Raw genomic sequence first — 21,393 nt, 5'->3', positions numbered from 1 at the left:
CATGACAAAAACTTCATATCACAAGAATCAAAAGGCTCGAAAGGAGGGCCTGTTAGAAATTGAAGTACCAAGGTCAAGTCCCAAGGTTCTACGGGGGGGGGCCTTAACATGAGGTTTAATGCATAACACTCCTTTCAAAAAGGTCTTGTACATGCGGTGCGACATACCCAAAGAATTATCAAATCCATTATAGGCCAGACCCAGATTTTGGAATCCGGCCGACCGAGTGGCTGCCTGAGGCAGGACAACCCATATGTTATGACTGCAGATGCATCCTTGAAGGATATCTAGTCCATTTACTAGAATAAACTTTCCTGGTGGAAGGTTTGTGTGAAGCCAGAAAAATTTCACGAACGGAAGATGAAACATCAGGCAGCCTGGCAATCAATGGAACTGGAAGAACCAAGCTGTGAGCTTGAGGCTGTGGAGATTGGGGTGAATCAGTCCCTGAGGATGAGATCACAGACATTGGGAATGATCCAGGATCCACTGGTTGTGAATCAGATGAGGCCACAGGAACGGGAACCAGACTTGACGGGGCCCAATAAGGGGCAATGAGGATCACTGCTTCTCAACCTTTGAGCTTTCTGGAGGAATTTCGGGATGAGGGGGAAATGCATACAGTAGACCCAGGGGCCAATCGTGTTAGAGCATCCCTCAGGGGTTCCACCAGAGGGGGGGGGGGGCAGGGCAAAGTAGCTTCTGGCATTTGTTGTTTAAGGGGGAAGCAAACAGATCGCAGCAAGGTTTGCCCCAGTGGTGGAAAATCCGATCTGCTATTACAGGATTGAGGGACCACTCGTGAGCCATCAGGATGTTCCTGCTCAGATTGTCCACAACAAGATTGGATCTCCCGGGAATGTGTGTTGCTATAAGAAAGCAGTTGGAAGCTATTGCCCAGTGCCAAATCCTCATGATTTTCCGACACAGGGGGTAAGACCTGGTTCAGCCTTGCTTGCTGATATACCAGATGAATGACATGTTGTCGGACTGAACTGCAATGGTCCCAGAAGGGAGGGATGTATGGAACGCTTGCAATGCTAAAAGAACTGCCCTCAGTTTCAGGACATTTATGTGCAAATTGGCCTCCATGGGGGACCAGGTGGCTTGGACCGTCTTTCCATGGAAATGTCCCCACCCTAACAGGGAAGCTTCCGTGGTCAGCGCGGCCATGGTCTGAGGGAGACAGAACAGTCGACACCAAAGACTCGATTGTGACTTCATCCACCATACCATTTCTTCCTTGCAAATGTTTGCAAGACATATGTGGTCGAGTGGGTGAGTTAAGATCGACCATTGTGAAGAAAGGACCCACTGTAGTTTCTCATGTACAACCTCGCCAGTGGTGAGAGAGTAATGGCAGCCGCCATGGAGCCTAAGAGTTGCAGTACAAGGCGTGGTGTTACATAGGTCTGTAGAAGGACGGCCTGGATTTGGTGTCTTATTTTCGAAAGTCTGTGACGAGGGGGGGGAAGCTTGACAGGATGTTGTGTCGAAAACTGCTCCAGTCAATTCGTGTTTATTTGGGGACATTTGAGATTTGTCTGTTGATTGTAATCCCCAAGCGGAGAGCGAGGCCTTGATTGTTGGGAGGCTGCGGATTAGAAGTTTCCTGGTCGGGGTGGTAAGGAGCCAATCTTCTAGGTATGGAAACACCTGGAATCCTTGTAGTCGAAGATGAGCTACTACATGGGGGGCTGTCGAGAGACCGAATGGCAGTGCCCTGAACCGGTAGTGATTGGATCCCAGCTGGAAGTGGAGAAATCTCAGGGAGTGGTGATCCAAGTGGTAATGCACGTCCTGGAGGTCTGAAGAACACATCCAGTTATCCCTCCCTAGGAAGAGGAGAATGGACTGTACTGTGACCATCCAGAATTTCTGAGGTTTGATAAATTTGTTCAATAGGCAGAGACCCAGGATCGGTCTCCAGTCCCGCCTTTTTTGGCACTAAAAAGAACCTAGCGTAAAACCTGGATCCTCTCTGGTCTGGTGAGACTGGTTGGATAACGCTTTCTTAGCAACTTTTCGATTTCCAAGGCTGCTACCTCCCCCTCTGATTGGGTGGCACATTGGGGATTCGTTTCACAGGTCTGGGAGTTAAATAGAATGGTATCTGGTAGCCTCTGGATGTTATTCTCTGCACCCAAACATCGGTAGTAATAAGTTGCCAGGCTGGTAGGTGCAGAGAAAAGTGACTCCAGAGTGGTTCCAGAGGAAAGCAATCGGGCCGCTGCTCATGAGTGTTGGTAGGGTCGGCGGAGAAGGAATCACTAGCGCCCTGGTTACGTGGACCCCTCTACCCCGAAAGGGGAGTCTTCCAGATGAGTTGCCGCCTCTACCCCATGGGGATTGCTCACCATGAGTGTCACAAAGATTCTTGGGAATTTTTGAACCAATATTTTCCTCCCTTCAGGTTTCATGGAGTAGGACCTCTGGAGGGTGGAAAAATGTATGCCCACACCGGACAAGGTATTTCAGTCTTTCTCACTTTGTGCTAGTGTGCCTCGTACTTTGGGACCAAAAAAAGTGCAGATTCGTCGACAGGCGCATCGACAAAAGAAGATTTAAAGGGGTCTGTGAAATCACACAACCACATCCAAGCATTATGTCTCATGACAATGCCTGATGCGGCAGCTCGAGCTGCCCCCTCGGTGGCACAAGATATCAAACGTATCGAGGCGTTGGACAGATTCAAGGGTAGCTAGCTACGAGGCGACAGTATCACGCACCTCATTAGGCAGTACCCCCACAAAAGAGGAAAACATTTCAGAGATTAGGTGTCTTTCGAGGCGAGTGAAGTATGCCAGGTAGTTCAGCAACCGAATGGCAAAGGTTGCTGAATCATGGGTCTGCTTCCCTAGTCTGTCCATGGCCCAAGACTGCCTGTTGGGAGGATAGATAGTGGAACTATCTTCTGCCAGTTCCCTCTTGGTGGCCGCTGCCACAACCATGGAATCAACAGTCAACTGCTTGGACCTGTGGAACTGATCTTCAGGGGTGGATAGAATTTTGTCCGGCCTCCGGGGGACAGGTTCTACATTGTCCGGGGCCTTCCAGGCATGCTGCACAATCAGCTTAAGCTCATCCGCAGGTGGGGTCATCCAGGAAGTAGATGGTCGAGCACGGAAGGCCTGCAAGAACACAGACTTCTCAGAAGGGTTAGAGGACTTCCAGTCTCCCCGCTGCTTGAGGAGTTCAAGAATGTCTCCAAAGGAGACGTCGTCTGGGGGGGGAGACTCTGGGGACCCTTCTCCCTCATCACAATCGGTGCCCTCAGTGAAACATTCCTCAGGGGAATCAAGGTGCTTCCTCTTGCACGGTTTCTTCCAGGGTGGCTCCCCAGTGGGATCGTCTGAGGACGACTCCGGAGAAAGGGTTCCCTTTAAAGGGAGGTCTTGCGGCTACCATGCCCAGGATTCCGAAGTAGGGGGTTGGGACAGCTGCATGCTAGAGGGGGATTCTGGTGTCGATGTCACTGATGCTGACTGCAAGCCTGCAGAGGCAAGAACCCTCTCCGTCACCTGGAAAACAGGCCCGCCCGAGGAGGTATGGGAGCCCGGAACAGAGGAAGACAACCTCGGAACCGGGGTCACACCCTGCCCTGAGCAGCCCACCTCCAGGAGAGGAGCTCTGAGAGGACTGGAAGCCAGAGCCATGGACAGAAGGAGCCAGCAGATAAATAAGCACCGGGCTAGATACCAAGCTGCCAACAGTCCAAACACTGCTCCAAGAGTGCACCAGCTCCAACAAAGCCAATGCAGCAAGGGTGGTTGGTGCAGACAGGGAAAAATCGGCAGTCTGGGCCAAGACAGTATGCACAGGGGTGGACATCGGTACCAAGATCTCCGGGGCCTGGGTGGAGGCCAGAGGAGGATAAACAGGAGAATATGCTGTGAGGGATTCCGAGCCAAAGGGGACAGAAGGTCTAGCTGGAGTGGACAATCCCCTACCTGCCAGAAGCTGGTTTACAACCCGCACTACATCCAGTTCAGTAAGGCTTCTGGTGGATCTAAAGCAGGCTGCTGAAGGAGAATCAGGTCTTTCAAGGAAAGGGGCTAAACTGATGCCCCAAAAAAGGGTTGTACATTGGAGAATATTTGGTTCTTGGGAGATATTTGACTTTATGAACAGAGGTCATAGTCTGTGGAGCCGAAGAAGGTATCAGCACAATGGCCGGGGCTGGTGCCGAAGCAGGTATAGCCGTGGAAGCCAGTGTCGGAACCAAGGATAGTTCAGAGGCTCGGATGGAAACAGGAATCAGAGACAGCACCGAGGGAGAAGACACAGGGTCTGGTGCCGAAGAGGTCTCCGCAGAAGGCGCTGGAGAAGCACAGAGCTGACTCTATTCCGTAACAGATGGAGATGTAGGAACCGAGTGACTCTTTTTCCTTGTGTTTTTTGTCTTGGGGGGCTGTGAGACCTCCGACCCAGATAGAGCCTCCGAAAAAGGCGTTTTGATTAAACCTTTCAGAATTAGCCTTTACACTCTGGTAGTGTGCAACTGCAAAAACTAGCACAAATATCACAATCCGCCTTTATATGGTCCACGCCCAAACAGTAAACGCAACGAGCGTGGCCGTCTGAGTTGGGCATCTTATGCCCACACTTGTCACACCGTTTAAACCCCAACTTAACTTTGACATAGTACAGGCAAAAAAGGGGTATCCTAAAGGAAACAACAAGGAAAGAACAGAATATCAACAATGGTATTTAAAAATACCACAAGTGGTAAAGGAAGGCCTACCAAGGTGTGTGTATATATATATATATATATATATATATATATATATATATATATATATATATATATATATATATAAAAATAACTTTAAAAAGTCCACCACTGACGAAAAACAGACCAGACTGTAAACCTGCTCTTTAATGTTTTCGTTAGTGGGACATCAAGTATTTTTTTAAAACACTTAAACAAGGATTTCAATGTAAATGGACATTTTACATGTGAAACTAGCAATATAGTTTACGTTGCACAATGTTCCTCATGTAATCATTTTTACATGGGTAAGACCATAAGAACATTGAGTAAACGTACTTATGAGCACAATTTAGCTATAAAGAAAAAAGATTTAACCAATGCTTTAGCTAAACATTCTTTAAATTGTGTTTCATTTAAAAAGTTCACCTTCTCTGTGTTAGAAAAAGTTGATGAAAGTTTGTTTAGTGGCGACTACAAAACACTTTTAGAATGTAAGGAATCTTGCTGGCAGATTAGGCTGAAGGCAGATGAGCCACCTGGCCTGAATGATGTCATTAATATTAAGTGCTTTTTAGCTATACTAAAGTTTTAATTTTAAAGCATGTTATTAGATGACATATTTAATATACTATTTTGAAATTTGTATTCATATTTATTTATGTGAGTTTACTTATATACACATATATATACACATTTTTTTACACAATTTTAAACTAAAGATGAATTATTATTGGTTGATTAGTATTGACGTGATTAATTAATGACAATATATATATACATTGTTTCAGAATATGGGTGCATTTCTGAAGAAGTTCTTGGTATTAAATAGAACGAAAACGTTAAAAAGCACGTTTGCAGTCTGGTCTTTTTTTCGTCAGTGGTGGACTTTTTAAAGTTATTTTGTTTTGTTCCTGTAATATATATACATATATATATATATATATATATATATATATATATATATATATATATATATATATATATATATACACACACACATAGATATATATATATATATATATATATATATATATATATACATATATATATACATACATATATATATATATATATATATATACATACATATATATATATATATATATATATATATATATATATATATATTATTCCCGGTTAGGGGTCGCCACAGTGGAACTCCGGTCCGCTAATGACTGGCAGTTGATTTTTACGTGCCGAGTCACCAGCCCTGACGCACAACCTTCAACGAAGGTACGGCCATTCATGCATGTCTCCACGCAGAAGACACTCTAGCTGAGAATCGAACAGGGCAGTGTCTTACTGTGAGGTGACAACGCTACCGCAGCACCACCACCGCGGTACATATATATGTGTGTGTAACCATTTTATAATACAATTAATATTTTTTAAAAAATATTTTATATTATAGTACAGTATTTGATGTTAAGAACTTTCAAAGTTATGTATTAAGCATATATATGTTTTTTGAAAAAGGGGTGGATTTTTTGATGTTTGAAAAATAAACTTCAAAATGAAGTACCAATTAATTTTTAATTATCTTGTCATTAATGATGTAGGTGTTGGGTGTATTTAAATGCTGAGGAGGGATGAAAAAATTGACACTGATTATGTTTCTGTGATAGGAAAGTGCCAAGTCCGTTGAAATAGTGTATTTTATGTACTAAGTGTTTTTATTTTGTGATTTAAAATTGTGTTTTTTTTTTTTTTTTTTTTAAACTATTTGAAGCGACCTTTATTGACCTTGGAAAGCAACTGAAGGTATTGGAGTTAATGATTGTAAGAAAAGGCTAAACGGACTAAAAAAAGTTTGAAGAGAAACTACACGAAAAAAATCACAAATTTCCACTGGGCTTTGAGAGAGATGGCTAGGCATGTCTGACTAGGAACATGGCAAATGAGATCTGAAGTAACTATGAGAGAGGCATTATGGGTAGGTCTTAGCTGAGAGTTTTTGGCTGGCACAAGCTTGGAAGCGGCAGAGTCAGTTCTGAGGACGGAACCGAAGTCCTATCAGTAAGAAATTAAGATTTACAACATAAGATCTTTTATTATAATTTCTATGACTAATGCGGCTAAAAGTTGAGATTTTCCCCATATTTGTGGAGATACTTCAATTTTGCCTGGCTCTGGGTAAGGGAACTCTAGCAGCAGCTAGGAGCCAGTCTACATACAGGAATGCACACATTCCACTGATAAGCTGTGATTACGGTCATGCACTTGGAACACCCTGGTGGCTGTGGGGAGTCCAAAGGTCAAGGCATGGAACTGTAGTGATGGTTCCTCCTAGACTGTCTGGCAATTTTGATATGGAGATGAGCATTATGCAGGTCTACAGTGCACAACTAGTCTTTACTGGCAGGCAGGCTAAAATGTTTGCACCATCACCATCTGGAACAGGGTCTTTTTTTACATACTAATTTAGGCTGCTCAATTCTCCAATTGCCTGAGGTCCTTTGTTTCTTTTGGAACTAAATAGACTCAAATAGACCCTGAACCCTCTCTGGTCTGATGTGACTACTAGGCTGGCTCTTTTTCCCCAGAGAATGGTGAACACTCTTTTTGCTGCCTTCAGCGGATGGGTTAAACATCTGGAAGAGGCAGGGATTGCTGTTTTCTAATGGAAGAGAGATTATGTACTGTCTGTATATATTATTCTCTTCACCCAATGCCCTGCATAATGGCTATCCATGCATCTCAATGAAAAGATAACCAGCTTCTAACTGCCTCCAGGGGACAAGCCAGGCAACCCTTAAGAAAAGCTGATGTGGCTGGCTTTCCCAAGAGTCTCCAATGCCTGCTCAGCTATGTCTCTTAGGGAAACAGATCAACTCCCTCTGGCACAAACATATCCAAGGTGTAAGCTTACTTCTCCTTTCCGTCCATCAACCACCACCCTTTGCTGGATGGACAAGCAGCAGTGTTGGGAGAGCTATCATTAGGTGGATGCTGCTGCACTAATGGAGTTAACCTCAGGGCCCTTGCTTCAATGCTGCCTGTCCTTACAGGGACTGAGAATTTTGCCAGGCTGTCTCTGGACAGCTTCATTTGGGTTCCTGTCATGTTCCCCCACTATGAGATACATCTTACAGATATAGCAGAGGTACCATCCAGAAGGTACAGGGGACAGATCTGAATGCTTCAAACAGCATCTCCTTGTCTGGGGAAGGAGGGGCCAGAAGGCCAGGATCCCCTCTGGCACATCAAGTATCTTGACAAACCTGACGTGATCTGGAGGGGATCGTAAGGAGCCTCAACCTTCATCCAAGTCAGTATCAGGTGTGACAAGAGTCAGTCAAGAAGTCTCGTTTTACACATTCATTTTCTGAGTGGATCTTGTGGGGAGTCATCTGAATCACAAAGTAGAGACTTAGCAGGGATATACTCAGGAGACAGTGAAACACTCAGGACTGCTCTATGCTAGGGAAGCATGAATTGAGAGCGGAGGGGTAGACTGATGGGTGGCCAAGGAGTGGAGCCATTGTCAAGGTAGATTCTGCAACCTTCCATGATGTGCAGGCAATCTTCTTGATATCGAATGTGAAACAAGCGTTCATAGGTTATGGGAGACCTGCAAACTGTTGACGAAAAGTTCCTCATCAAATAGACAATAGCACCAAAGATAGAGGCACCAACACCAACAATCCAAATGATTCGTACATCAGGATTGGAGCAGAGAACTCAAAAACACCAAGGAACTCGGATATGCTGAACAGTACAAAGCGAGCTGGGGACCAAGATGGAGCCGAAGACCCAGCATTGAGAGCACAGCACTGATACTTTGCAATTCCAAAGTTCTCAGATTCTAGGAAGTCAGATGAACCAAGATAGTACAGTTGTGTACACTTACCATAAATGTAGATGTTCGAGTGTATTCACTGTTGCAGTCATTACATTTGGTTAATCTGCTGGCAGGTTGTCCTCAGTCGGCCTGAAATCCAAAGTCTTGGGTCCTGCGTCGGTTGCTGTCTTCTCTTCCATGACGTCAGGGGTATAAAAACATTCAGCCGACGCCATTTTCGTTTCTTGCCCCCGATGTCAGGTGCCCCCAAAAAGGTAGCAACATAGGTTGTAGACGATAGAGAAGGAAAGACAAGCTGTAGAATGACAGGGGGATGGCGGGAGGGTTACCTGGTCTGCAACAGTGAATACACTCGAACATCTACATTTATGGTAAGTGTACACAACTGTACTATGTTCTTCGTGTTTCACTGTTGCAGTCACTACATTTGGGTAGAATCCCAAAGCTATGGATGGGAGGCTGGAGCTAAACAGCGTTAGGTGCGGCTATAAGGCCCTGCAGCACTGCAGTGGCAAAGCCTGCCCTAGACTTACAGTACAGAGGCAAATGGTAATGCTTTGTAAAGGTGTGCACAGAACTCCAAAGTAGCAGCCTCTAGAATGTCTTTTGTTGGTACTCCTCTGAGAAAGGCTGCCGAAGTAGCTGCAGCTCTGGTGGAATGAGACCTAATGCCCTTGGGCAAAGATTTACCATGGTGTAAGTAGCAGAAACGGATGCAGTGGCTTATCCACTTTGAAACGGTCTGCTTTGAGATAGTCTTTCCTTCTGATCGTGCAGCATATAACACTAGTAATTGCTCACTTTTTCTTAGAGCTGTTGTCCTGCTCAAGTAGAATCTTAGCTGTCTGTGTACATCCAAGGAAAGCAGAATTCTCTCCCCTTTGTTCTGCGGATTTGGATAAAAAGTTGGTAGATGAACTGTTTGGTTAAGAGCCACACTGGAAACCACCTTGGGCATAAAAGTAGGATTTGTCCTCAGACACCCTGTCTGGGTAAAATATGAAAAAAGGCTCTCCGGCCATGACGGCCTGTAGCTCTGAAACTCTTCTTGCTGAAGCAACTGCTAGTAGCAGAGCTGTCTTCCATGATAAGAACTTTATATCAGAGGTAGCAGCTGGTTCAAATGGAGGCAGGGTGAGCTTTTCCAACACATAACTGAGGTCCCATGCAGGTAATGGTGATCTTCTAGGAGGTCTTCTAGGAGGCCTTAGGTTTTTGGCTCCTCTAAGATACTGCTTTAGTAAAGGATGAGAAAAGATTGGTGGCTCTGTATTGTAATGAGCTGAAATGGCAGAGGCATGGATTTTGATTGATGAGAAAGATAGGCCTTTGTCAAGCATCTCAGTTAAGTATTGTAATATCTGAGGAATATTTGGTTCTGCTGTACCAGTTCCTTGCGCTTGATTCCATGCACAGAATCTCTTCCATTTGTCAGCATAAGATTTTCTAGTACTAGGCCTTCTGGCTTCCAAAATTATATCCATCACAGTTTTACTGAGAGGTGTCGTTCGTATGATTACATGATTAGCCATGCTGCCAGGTTCAGAATCTGTAGTTGATTGTGCAGGATCTGATTGTTTTGCTGGGACAGTAGTTGTGGTCTTTGAAGTAAGGTCCAAGCTGGGTAGTGAGACAGGTTCCTTAGGATTGGGTATCAATATTGGCGGGGCCAGTCCGGGGCAATTAATATCTTTGGCTTCTCGTCTGACTTTTAGGAGGACCTTGGGTAGAAGAGGAAAGGTGTAAACTGACAGGTTTTTCCAACTGAAGGATAGAGCATCCACTTTCCATGCTTGTCTGTGAAAAGTCCTTGTGCAGAATCTTTCAATTGATAATTTTGAGGAGAGGCAAATAGATCTATGTCTGGGCTCCCCCATTTCTCTGTTATCATGCTGAATACTTGTAGATTTAGTTTCCACTCATGAGGATCCATAAGGTTTCTGCTTAAATCGTCTGCCAGTGTGCTCTGTTTTCCTGGCAGGAATTGAGCTTGAAGACTTATTTGGTAGGTCAAAGCTGTGTCCCACAGTGCCATGGCTAATCTGCAAAGGGAGTATGAGTGTGTGCCCCCTTGCTTGTTTATATACCACATGACTGTGGTGTTGTCTGTCTTTATCAGTAGTTGTCCTGGATGAAGTAAATCCTTGAAAGCTGTTAGGGCATTTTGAACAGCTAGCATCTCTTTAAGGTTGATATGTAGATGCATTTGATTTGGTGCCCATATGCCCTGAAAGAATCTTCCTGCCATGTGGGCCCCCCAGGCATAATCTGATGCGTCTGTTAAGGTTTGGCTGGCAGTGGGTAGAGTGAAGGGCCATCCCATGTTTTGGTGGCAGGCCTTTGCCGACCACAGAAACTCTTGTTGCAGGCAGGGGATGAAGAAGAATCACTGTTCCCAGACTGTGTGAATGTTGACTCCATAAACTTTTCAGGTACCATTGAAGTTTCCTCATATGCAGTCGTGCATATTATAGAATTAGTAGGATGCAGGATGCCATGAAGCCCAGAGCCTGCAGAATTTGTCTTGCAGAAGACAGGGTTTTTGTTGCCATCAGTTGAAGTAGTCAGTTGCCTTTGTCTGGCATGAGGTAAGCCATCTGGGCAGTTGTATGCAAGCTTGCACCCAGGAATGTTATCTTTTGAGAGGGTACCAGTTGTGATTTCTTTTCATTTATTGTGTACCCTAGGCATGCTAGAAGCTTTTTCACAAATGCCAGGTGTCGTAGAAGAGTGTCCTTGTTCTCTGCTTGAACGAGACAGTCGTCCAAGTAAGGATATATTTGAATACTACTTTGTCTGCAAAATGCAATTACTGGTGCCAGGCACTTTGCAAAGACCCTGGGCGCAGAAGATAAGCCAAAGGGCAGTGCAGAGAATTGGTAATGCATTAAGCCAGCCTTGAATCTGAGGTATCTGCTGAAAGACTGTCTTATTGGGACATGCAAGTATGCCTCTTAAGTCTAAAGTCACCAGCCAAGCATTCTTGCCCAGCATGGGCAGAAGCTGCTACAAAGTGAGCATTTTGAATTTTGTAATGTCCAGGTATGTGTTCAAAATCGATAAGTCCAGTATTGGCCGCCAGGCCTTGTACTTTCTGGGTACAAAGAACGGTCGAGTAAAAACCTTGTCCTTTTTCCTGTTCTGGTACTGTCTAAATGGCCCCCATATCCATGAGGGATGTAACTTGTTTCTGTGCCTCTGCCCATTGTTTTTTTGGCAGGTCCGGCCAACCATTTGTCACTGGCAGGGTGTGGAAATGGAATCTGTATCCCTGTGATACGATGCTCAGTACCCATTTGTCCTGGGTTATTAACTGCCAATTTTGAGCAAAAAGGGCTAATTTTCCCCCAAGGGTGCTGCCAAAAGATAAATGCTTGATGTAGGCAGAGGGAAGTCATTGATATTGCTTTCTGTAAGTTTGCGCTTTATCTCCTCCAGACTTGGAGGTGGATGCGCCCCATTGCTTTGACCTGTATGAGTCTTGAGCCTGGTACCTGGGAACCCTTAGGGCGTCTGGATTTGCCCCTTTGAGATCTGTCTGACACAGGAAAGGACCAATTTTTTGTAGGCCAGTGTCTACTGAATCTAGGTGGCTGCACTTGTAAGAAACCTTTAACAGTTTGCATAGACTTAGCTTTGTCTTCCATTTTCTTTAAAGCCGCTTCTGCCTTAACACCAAACAGAGAATCATGCTGTAAAGGTGCATCTAGCAATTTTGCTTTAACATGATCAGGCAAATTTTGTTCCTTTAACCAGGCATGCCTCCTAATCACAGATCCAGTAACTGCGGCCCTGCAGGAGGCCTCTAAAGAATCAAAACCACATTGCAAATTAAGCTTTCCAACTTGTTCAGCTGCATGCAATAATTCCTGCAATTCCTTATTTTCTGCACATTCTGAAATCAACATAATTTTCTGTTTCAGCAATCCCATAACATGTTGTTGGTACTTAAGCATATGAAATTGACAGTTTAAAGCTCTGATTGCCAAGGTCGCAGATGTATAAACCTTTTATCTGTCCAGCGCCCTTGAATCTCTGTCGGAGGGGGTAGAGTGTTTTGCTGTTGAGGCCTTAACTCCCTTTGGACCCGGTGAAATAGTTTCAGGATCAGAAGCAGGGTTTAATAAAAATTTATGAGAGTCCGGGACCCTGTAATACCGGTCATGCTTACTGGGAGCCGGAGGTAAAGAGTCAGGGGTCAGGCTTGACTCCGAAAAAACATCCACAATGTCTAACACAGGGGGAATGGCTAAAGGCTTGTGCTGGGGGAGAAGGAGGAAATCCCTGAGCCTCTTTTTTGATTCTGAGAAGTCTTGACTCTCCCAGTGAAAATGCTCCCTCAAAGTATGCAAGGTTTCTCCAAATGAATAATCCCTCAGGAGGAGATGCAGATGGAATAGTGTCCTCAGCATCAGAATCCTCATAAGGAGGTAAAGATAATTCCTGATCAGTAGAGGAATCAGAAGAAATAGAAACCTGATCTGAAGATTCATAGTCAGTGTCTTGCCTAGGCTTCTTATCTGGAGGGGGATGGGTACCTCTGGATCAAGGTAATAAGGTCTTCAGCCATTTTGATCATCTGTTTTTTTTTTTTTTTTTAGGCATAGAGGCCTGTGCACGTGGCTCAGGTGTCGATTTTTTAGTTTCAGAAGGTGTCTTTGCATTTGGTTTTGCAGCTTTCGGTTTGATATAAAAATGTTGAGGTCTCAATACACCCTCAGAAGCCGGTGCCTGCTCAGCGGCTCCGGACCCATCAGAGGGAGATACATCCGTCGGTCTAATATCTTGAGTATCTTGCGGCATGCCGGACTCCACATGGGTGTCGGTAGAGGCCTGCGACTCGAAGGTAGCGGGTATCTGGGGCTGCGAAAGTGCCTCACTGAGTACCGGCAAACCGGCGACTGGCTTAGGAGAAGCTTCGTCGTCGGTTTTGGATCTCGACTGCCTTTCTCTGTCCTTTTCTTTGCATTTTTTATGCACTCTGGTAGTCGGGATTGCTATCAGACGACATCTCTGGGTAGTTAAATCTGTTTCCAAAATACTTAGTAGCAAAAATATATTGACACTTAATAGTGCGTTGGTTAAATCTAGCACAAAACCCGACAGCCAAGCACGTTGTGATCAGGGCCTAGGTAAGGGATACAGTATAAATGGAAATCCTTATGAGGTATTTGCTTCCCACAAGTAATACAATTAACTTTTTCTTACACTGGTAAAAAGCAAGAAAAAAGTTTCCCCAACGGGGTACTTAGCTTTATTGAAGACTTCGGTTCTGAAACTCAAACGCGAATATTTCAGTAGTCGGCCAACCGGCACTTGCAAAATGCTTCTGCCACTGCTTGGCAAGAAAGACTGAAGAAAATGGCGTCAGCTGCATGTTTTATACCTCTAACGACCTGACGTCATGGAAGAGAAGACGGCAATCGACGCAGGACCCAAGACTTTGGAATTCAGGCCGACTGAGGGCAACCTGCCAGCAGATTACCCAAATGCTGCAACAGTGAACACGAAGAACATCTGTGATGAGGGGTCCAAGCCAATCACTAATAACCTGACAGGTTCTGAACAAGACAGTAGGTCTGAAACTTCTGGTGCCAAAACCTGGACTTGGGAAGGAGGAGTAAGGAATAGTGGGGCCAGCTAGATCCTCCCAAGAAACAGAGAGCGATTGGGAATGACACATTTCAATCTGGCCTTTCACAAAGGCCCTAACCATCCTGCTCCATTCCAAGTTTAAGGGACTACAAAAGGTTCTAGCAGATGTAATAAATGACACAGATGAAGGCCGACATGGCTCTCTGTATCTGACAAACATCTGCTGGAAATTTTCTTTGGAGACTAAGATTACTATGTTTTCTGTTGCTGGGTTCCTCCTGCACAGAGAATTGCGCATACCAAAACTGGTACCAAATTTGGTTGTGATGAATCCAAGTGAGGAGTTTTCGGTACAGAGAAAGCATTCAAGAGCTTTTCTTTATCTATATTTTTCTTTCTACATCTCTGCTCTCACTTTCCTTATCCTCTGCTTTTCTACTGTTCAAAAACCGAAGGTGGAAAAAATCCTTTTATAATTTGTTTCTACGCTCATGTAGAGAATGAGGGCCAAAGTCCTTAAATTTCACAAGCCACCCCGAGATGATTCAGCCCAAGTAAAGGCCATGGGTGATTTGAGGTGGGATGTTGTGGCCACATCAGACAAATCTTGAAGCCCTTGTCCATGTGTAGTACAGAAAACAATTCAACAAACCAACGGAAAGCATATCAATATTAATATCAACAACATAATATAAGGTCTAAAAAATTAGGAGTGGGTACTGAAATAAAAAAAGTGGAAAATGCAACAGATTACTAAGGAATAGATAAGGCCAAAAGAAGTGACAAGGCCTCCATGCCAGCCGTAAATCAGAAGAAGAGAAAAAATAAATTAACTTTATTGTTATACAAATAAAAACAGATAAAGGCCAAAACTCTGTGGAATTTAAGTTAGGTTAGACTGAAAGTGAACTGTTGAAAATCACTACCTGGAGCACTGGAACATGTCAAATGAGATCTCAAGCAGGGTAAGGGACAGGTGCATTGTGGGAAGCAAGGAAGCTCCAGAAGTTTGAGCTTTTGAAGAGGGACAAAAGCTACAAGATTGGATCTGCAAGCAGCTCTACTTCCAACAAAGTGGAAAGACTGGATGACACGAAATGAAAACATTTTGTCTGAACTGTATAATTTCTGAACAGGTGTTTCAAATATGTATAAAATGCATACTAAATGTTTTTCTTGTGAAACACAAATCTGAAAACTCAACGCACTTTGATGTGTTGCAAGTTACAAAACACTGAAATACTTACCCAACTATGATCTTACCTGTTTTGTTTGGAATAAATGGCACAGAACTCTGTAAAGGCGGTGGTAAAAATGGCAAAGGTTGTCTAAACGAAACTGGCTGACTAACACCAGATACCTGTAAAATAAACATTTTAAATGACAAACATTTCTTCAAAGTCATAATGTAATGCAGAGCTCAATCTAGCTAACAAATTCTAAGAATTAGTTTCATCAGATTCAAAATGCTGAACCTTGACCACCAAACTGCTGGATTACCTTGAAAGAGTATGCTAATGGACCCTTTCCAAAGCAAAAACTTCCTTAAAGAGAAAGTAAACAAAGTTAAGGGTATAAACCATATCTATGAGTAGATAAACGGTTGCAGGAATAGGCAGGACCAACTCTGAATGTATTATAACCACTCAGCACACAATTTCCAAATACAACCCCCCCTTTCAATGAAGCACTGCTCAAGTTGGGAGGGTGGTGGCTGCAGGGGGCAGTTTAGCTAGTACTAATCTATGAATCTATGAATCTATAAGTGAAACAAGGCAGTTGCCAAAGGAATGGACAGTGGGATGCTTCAGGCAGCCAGAAATATACTCGCAGACCCAGCATCCCACTAAGTAGCTGCACTTCAGACTTCATAAAGCTCACACTGCATGAACAGGTAGGACAGAATTTCCAGTTCAATCCTCAAGTGGCTGCTATAAGGGAACATTTCCGTTGATAACCATGACCCCAAAGAACACTTCTGACCTGCAAGATGCATGGAGACTAGAGAGTGCTTTGTAAAGGTGCTCGGGGACAGCTGTGCAAACATCTTCCCAAGGGCTCATTACGGAACAAGAACTTAAATGTAAAAAGCTCTGGCAGAATGTGCTGAAAGACATCCTGGTAATGTTCTGTCAAATTTGTCATAAAAAGACAATGCAGTTTAAAAACCTCACTGCATACTAACCTCTGTCCATCTGCATCCCTTACGAAATCAAATAAAGGTGTTCATTCTTCCTATGATTTTTGTTCTATCTACACTGTAAACAAGCTAAGCTGTTTGTGCTCATCCCTGCAGTTCAGATCTTTCACTAGTTACATTACCTGGAAAAGAAATCTTGAAAATGAATGGACAAACTTCATGAAGAATTTATTTTTTTTTTTACTGCGAACAGTCAGCTCTTAGTAGGGTGGTTTCCACTATATATCTGGAAGAAAATTGATACAGCGGTTTCACATACTGCACCATCTACCCCCTTTTCATCCTTCATCTTAAACACCTGTTCATCTGGGGGAGGGTCCAAGAAGCTCCTTCACTAATGGGGCACAGAGATAATGTGCTTTCACACAGTCTGGGTTGTGGACCCAAACTGCTTTCACACATTGGCCAACCAGATGACCAATCGGGTATCTCTAGTATGTTTCTAAAGTCCATATTTTCCCAAAAAGTCAATGAAATAGCCAAAGCCCTGGAAAAGTGGGACATGACTTTGTCTGGAAATGTTTTATTATGGTGAAGATATCAAAAAGCAGCAGCATGGGAAAACCAATAGAAACAAACAATCAAGCTTTGACAATGACTGCTTCCTATGAAGGTAAAATAAAGGGAGAAATGGCTAAGAAACATATAGTATCTTGAGTTGTGCCTCCTGTGGAAGGTTGGGTGCTGGGCTGGCAACTTGACACCGTAAAACTCCACTGCCAATCATGAGCGGATGGTGATTCGCTGTGGCGACCCCTAACCGGGAAAAAGCCAAAAGAAGAAGATATAGTATCTTGAGTTGCCTATGGACATCCAGAGTGAGCAAAATTTCTTCTCCCTTAAGTTCTGGAAGAAACAGGGAAATGTATGTAGTGGCTCAGTGCGACAACCTATGCAAGCAGGATGGACTACCCCATCTTTGACAAAAAAGGTGACCGCGCAAGTTTTCCCAAAGGAGCCACCTGCCTTCTCGGAGGATGGACATATGTAAAACCCCTTTCATAAACCATTGCACTTAGTAAGATAGAAAAAATGGTGATATTTAAGGGCAGAAAGCAGAACTGGTCTAGAAATTGACAGAAAATGAAAATTAATGTCAAAGGAAATAACTCCCATTAACAGTGCAAAAACAAGGAGCCTGAGCCTCCTAGTGTCCTGGTTTGGCACCAACTAGAAAATCCCTTCCATCTATCTATACAGGATTTTCTAGTAGCAAGTTTCTTTGCCTCCTTTAATACCTGCTGCATTTGCTTAGAAAAATGTGCCTTAAAGGTACTAAAATTCTAACATTCAAGCAGTCATTAGAAGTTGTTGAAAGCTGGTGGTTTATCAAATAACCCCTTGCCTGTAAGGCTATGTTAAATCTGTGCTGAAGCTTGTGGTAATTGCCTTTGGCCATTTGGAAAAGACGGGAGAACCCACTGCTGCCACAGTCAAAAAGGGAGTCATCACAATTATGCCTGTTGAGTTCTTCTGTACGTTTACAAGAAACCTGATTATCCGGGAAAAGGGTGGAAAAGCATACACATTCCCTGTACAGTGGAATAAACAGATAGTCTCCCTGACCTGTAAGCAAGGAGACCTGGAACAGAATTCCTTTGGCTATTTGCTGCGAGTGGAAACAGAGATACCCTAAGAGTTCCCAAAAATCAAGTTCTGGAAGACCCCCCCCCAGGAGAAACTTTATTTATGAGGGTCTCTTCTGGTCCTGATCAGCTTGTCTGCAAAAGGTTAATGCTCTGACTGAATATAGGTAGTCTGGAGAAAACAAAACGCTGAAATCATTAGCTGCTCGGCTAACAACTATTCTGCAAAAAGGGTAGCAACAGGTTCCCCCATTTTTATTCTGTTAAAAGTAAAGCAATTAAAGTAGATTTACAGCATCTGATTATTTTTTGGAAGTAAAAGCTTAAACACAGGTTTTTAGTAAGTTACGCATGCATAACCACGACAAACATTGCAGTCCAAGATTGGGGTAATAAACAATAACCAATAAAATACCTTGAGTAACCTAGCACCCAGGATTAAAAACAGTCCACCATGGAAATCCATCATAAGCACTTGTGATCACGTATTTTTATAAACAAAGTACTTGATTTTTAGTGCTTTCATCTCTAAATGAGACTTCACCAGAACTAATTCATACATTAAAAAACTTCAATTTTTAAATCCCCACCTCTACAATTAGTCGCTGGTATTAAATAATTAAAATTACATCGTACCCTCTACCAAATTCATTATACTTACACTGTCAAAAGCAAACTCAACCGAGTTAATTTTAACAAAACTCCAGTATAAAAAACAAAATGTTGCAAAAGTTGAGAGTAAAGAATACTTGTGTAACATCTTGCCATAACTATAGAAGTCCTTCTCTTCTATATGTTACAGTATTCAGAACATAAGGGTGCCCAGAATGTCCAGCCAGTATACAAAGTCTACTGTAAGGAAAAGTGCGACATCGCACATAGGATCCCATCCAACATCAGGTATAAAGCAGACGTCAGCATACACCATCCTCAGAACTGAATGCCCAGGAAGAGCACCAGTCTGAGAACACACATCCCGGAAACAAAAACAAGCAAGCATCAGGGGGAATTGTGGGAGGGATAGAATACTGCAACATATTGAAGAGATCTACAGTACGACTTTACACAACTATAATAAGTCGCAGTACTCATAACATGAGGGAGAACACCACAGCTCATGCAGAAGAGTGGTAGGAGTGGCAGTAGCACTCTCCACAAACCCCTGAAGAATAGCCCTTGCAAAACCAGCTCTAGATCTAGATACATCATCCAACTTATTGTTTTGTGAAGGTATGGACAAAAGACCAAGTGGCTGCTTCTAAGTCAGAATTAGTATCCAGACCCTTGAAAAAAAGCACCTGAAGAGGAGACATCTCTAGTGGAATGAGCCTTAAATGGAGAAGCAAGATTTTTCCAAAGAGCCACATAACAAAAGGAAACAGCCTTAGAAAACTAGGAGAAGACTGTCTGCTTGGAAACCGGTCGACCCAGAGCCTGGGATGATCGGAAACAAAGATGGTCTGACTTCTAACAGACTTGGTTTTACCCAAATAAAACCCGAGCTGTCCATGCACATCCAAGGTGTGCATGATCCTTTCACTAGCAAATTGTGGTTTGGAAAAGAATGTGGGTAAATTAATAGATTAAGGGACAACTCATTCACCATCTCAAGCATGAAGGAGGGAGGGACTAGTGCACAGGGAAACCCTGCCCTTGTGAAAAACAGTAAAAGGAGAAGCAGCCATAAGGACCTGAAGTTCTGAAACCCATCTGACTGAAGTGATATCCAAAAGAAGCACAGTCTTCCAAGTGCAATATTGAAGGGAAGACGAAACTGCTGGTTCAAAGGAAAGTAATTTTAAGTTCTTCCAAAACAAAGTTCAAATCCCAAGGAGGAGGAAAGATTAGTTGTGAAAGAACTTACCATAACAGATATCCTTTCTCTTCTCTGTTGCAGTATTCCTGACATAATGGGAAGAGTTGCCTGCCAAGGCAATGACCCAAAGTCGGCCAGTACATTAAAGTATTCTACTACCTAGGGTGCGCAGTATTGTCTGACGTAGGCCACTAGCAGATGTCTGCCATAAAAGTGACGTATGCGCGCACCACCCTCAGAACTGAGGCCCCAGTCGGAGAAATAGTCTAAGGGAAAGGGGAAAGAGGATCAATGTAGCCAAGAAAGGCAAAATGTGAGGGGAAGGAGGGAGGAATTTAACAGTGCAACAGAGAAAAGAAAGACGTCATTATGGTAAGTTCTTACATAACAATGTATATGTCCTTCTATTAATCTCTTGCAGTATTCCTGACACACGAGAGTACAGAAGCTCATGCAGAAAGGGAGAAGGAAGTAGCAGAGGAATTTTCTATGAAGATATGGAGAAAGTACAGTTGTGCACACTTATATGTTGATGTTAAGAGTGTATTTACTGTTGCAGTCATCACACTTGGGTTATTGGACTGCAGGTAGCCTTCACTCGGCCTGAATACCAGAGTCTTGGGATTTCTGCGTCAGAATGCTGTCGGCCCTTCCATGATGTCAGGGGTATAAAATAGGAAGCTGACGCCATTACATCAGTTTTTCTTCCCCAGATGTCAGGAGCCTCCAAAATAAGAAGCAATTACATGGTGTGGAACACCTCCAGTAAAAAGTAAATACCATAGCCATAAAATATAGTCAAACAGAGTAAAGGCAGAAAGCATAGAGAAGTCAGGGGGCTGAAGGGAGGGTAACCAGGACTGCAACAATGAATACACTAACATCTACATTTATGGTAAGTCTACACAACTGTACTATGGTTCTTCATGTTTCACTGTTGCAGTCATCACACTTGAGTTGATTACCAAAGCTGAGGATGGTTGGAGGCAGTCAAGTAGTAGTAGGGCTGGCTAGCAGGCCTTGTAAGACTACTGCGGCAAATCCAGCTCTGGAATAAGAAAAAAGACAGGGAAGTGGTGATGCTTGGTGAAGGTGTGTACAGAACTCCAGGTTGCAGCTTCCAGTTTGTCCCTGGCAGGGATTCCTCTAAGAAATGCTGTTGAAGTGATGTGAGTTGAAACACATGGAACAGAGATTTCTTGAGAGGGGTTATAATAAGAAAGAAGTTAGTTCTACTACAGCTCGAGCTCTTGAATCTAGACCTCATGAGGGTAAACCCTACTTTTCTACACCAACGCAGTTTTGCAAACGTAATTTGACCAATAAAAAAATTGAGAATACCAGTTACTTTTGCCAGTAATATTAGGTTATTACAGGATATCTATACCAAGCATTGGAACATACTTGCATCTAATGAGAGAGTGGAATCAACAGGAGAGGCTCCAAGCTATATGTACAAGAACAAGAGGTTGCTTAAAAAAAATGTTATGTTATCCAAAACTTGATACTGGTACTGAAACAACATTCTGTAGGTACATTACCCTGTCGGGGATGTAACTACTGCCATTTGATTGACAGCAGTGCTGAATTCGAACATCCAGATACACACAAAAAGATGTTTTTTTAGAGCAAACGCAAACTGTAATACAATTAATTTAGTTTATCTAGCTTATTGTACAC

At 43.3% G+C, this 21,393-nt stretch overlaps 1 protein-coding gene across 1 annotated transcript in view; it reads right to left on the bottom strand.

The window, feature by feature from the left end:
• The window catches only part of PCF11 (PCF11 cleavage and polyadenylation factor subunit), a 587,359-nt gene that overhangs the window by 336,207 nt on the left and 229,759 nt on the right, over positions 1-21,393 (bottom strand). The window contains exon 10 of the mRNA XM_044072002.1: positions 15,375-15,471. Within this exon, the coding sequence (XP_043927937.1) occupies positions 15,375-15,471 (97 nt within the window). The remainder of the gene's footprint in view (positions 1-15,374; positions 15,472-21,393) is intronic.

This window comes from Protopterus annectens, chromosome 5.part0 (assembly GCF_019279795.1).
Source record: "Protopterus annectens isolate FY-2018-M chromosome 5.part0, PAN1.0, whole genome shotgun sequence".
NCBI classification, from domain to species: domain Eukaryota; kingdom Metazoa; phylum Chordata; order Ceratodontiformes; family Protopteridae; genus Protopterus; species Protopterus annectens.
The sequence above is the reverse complement of the archived record's forward strand: the minus strand, read 5'-3'. Positions and strand labels throughout refer to the sequence as shown.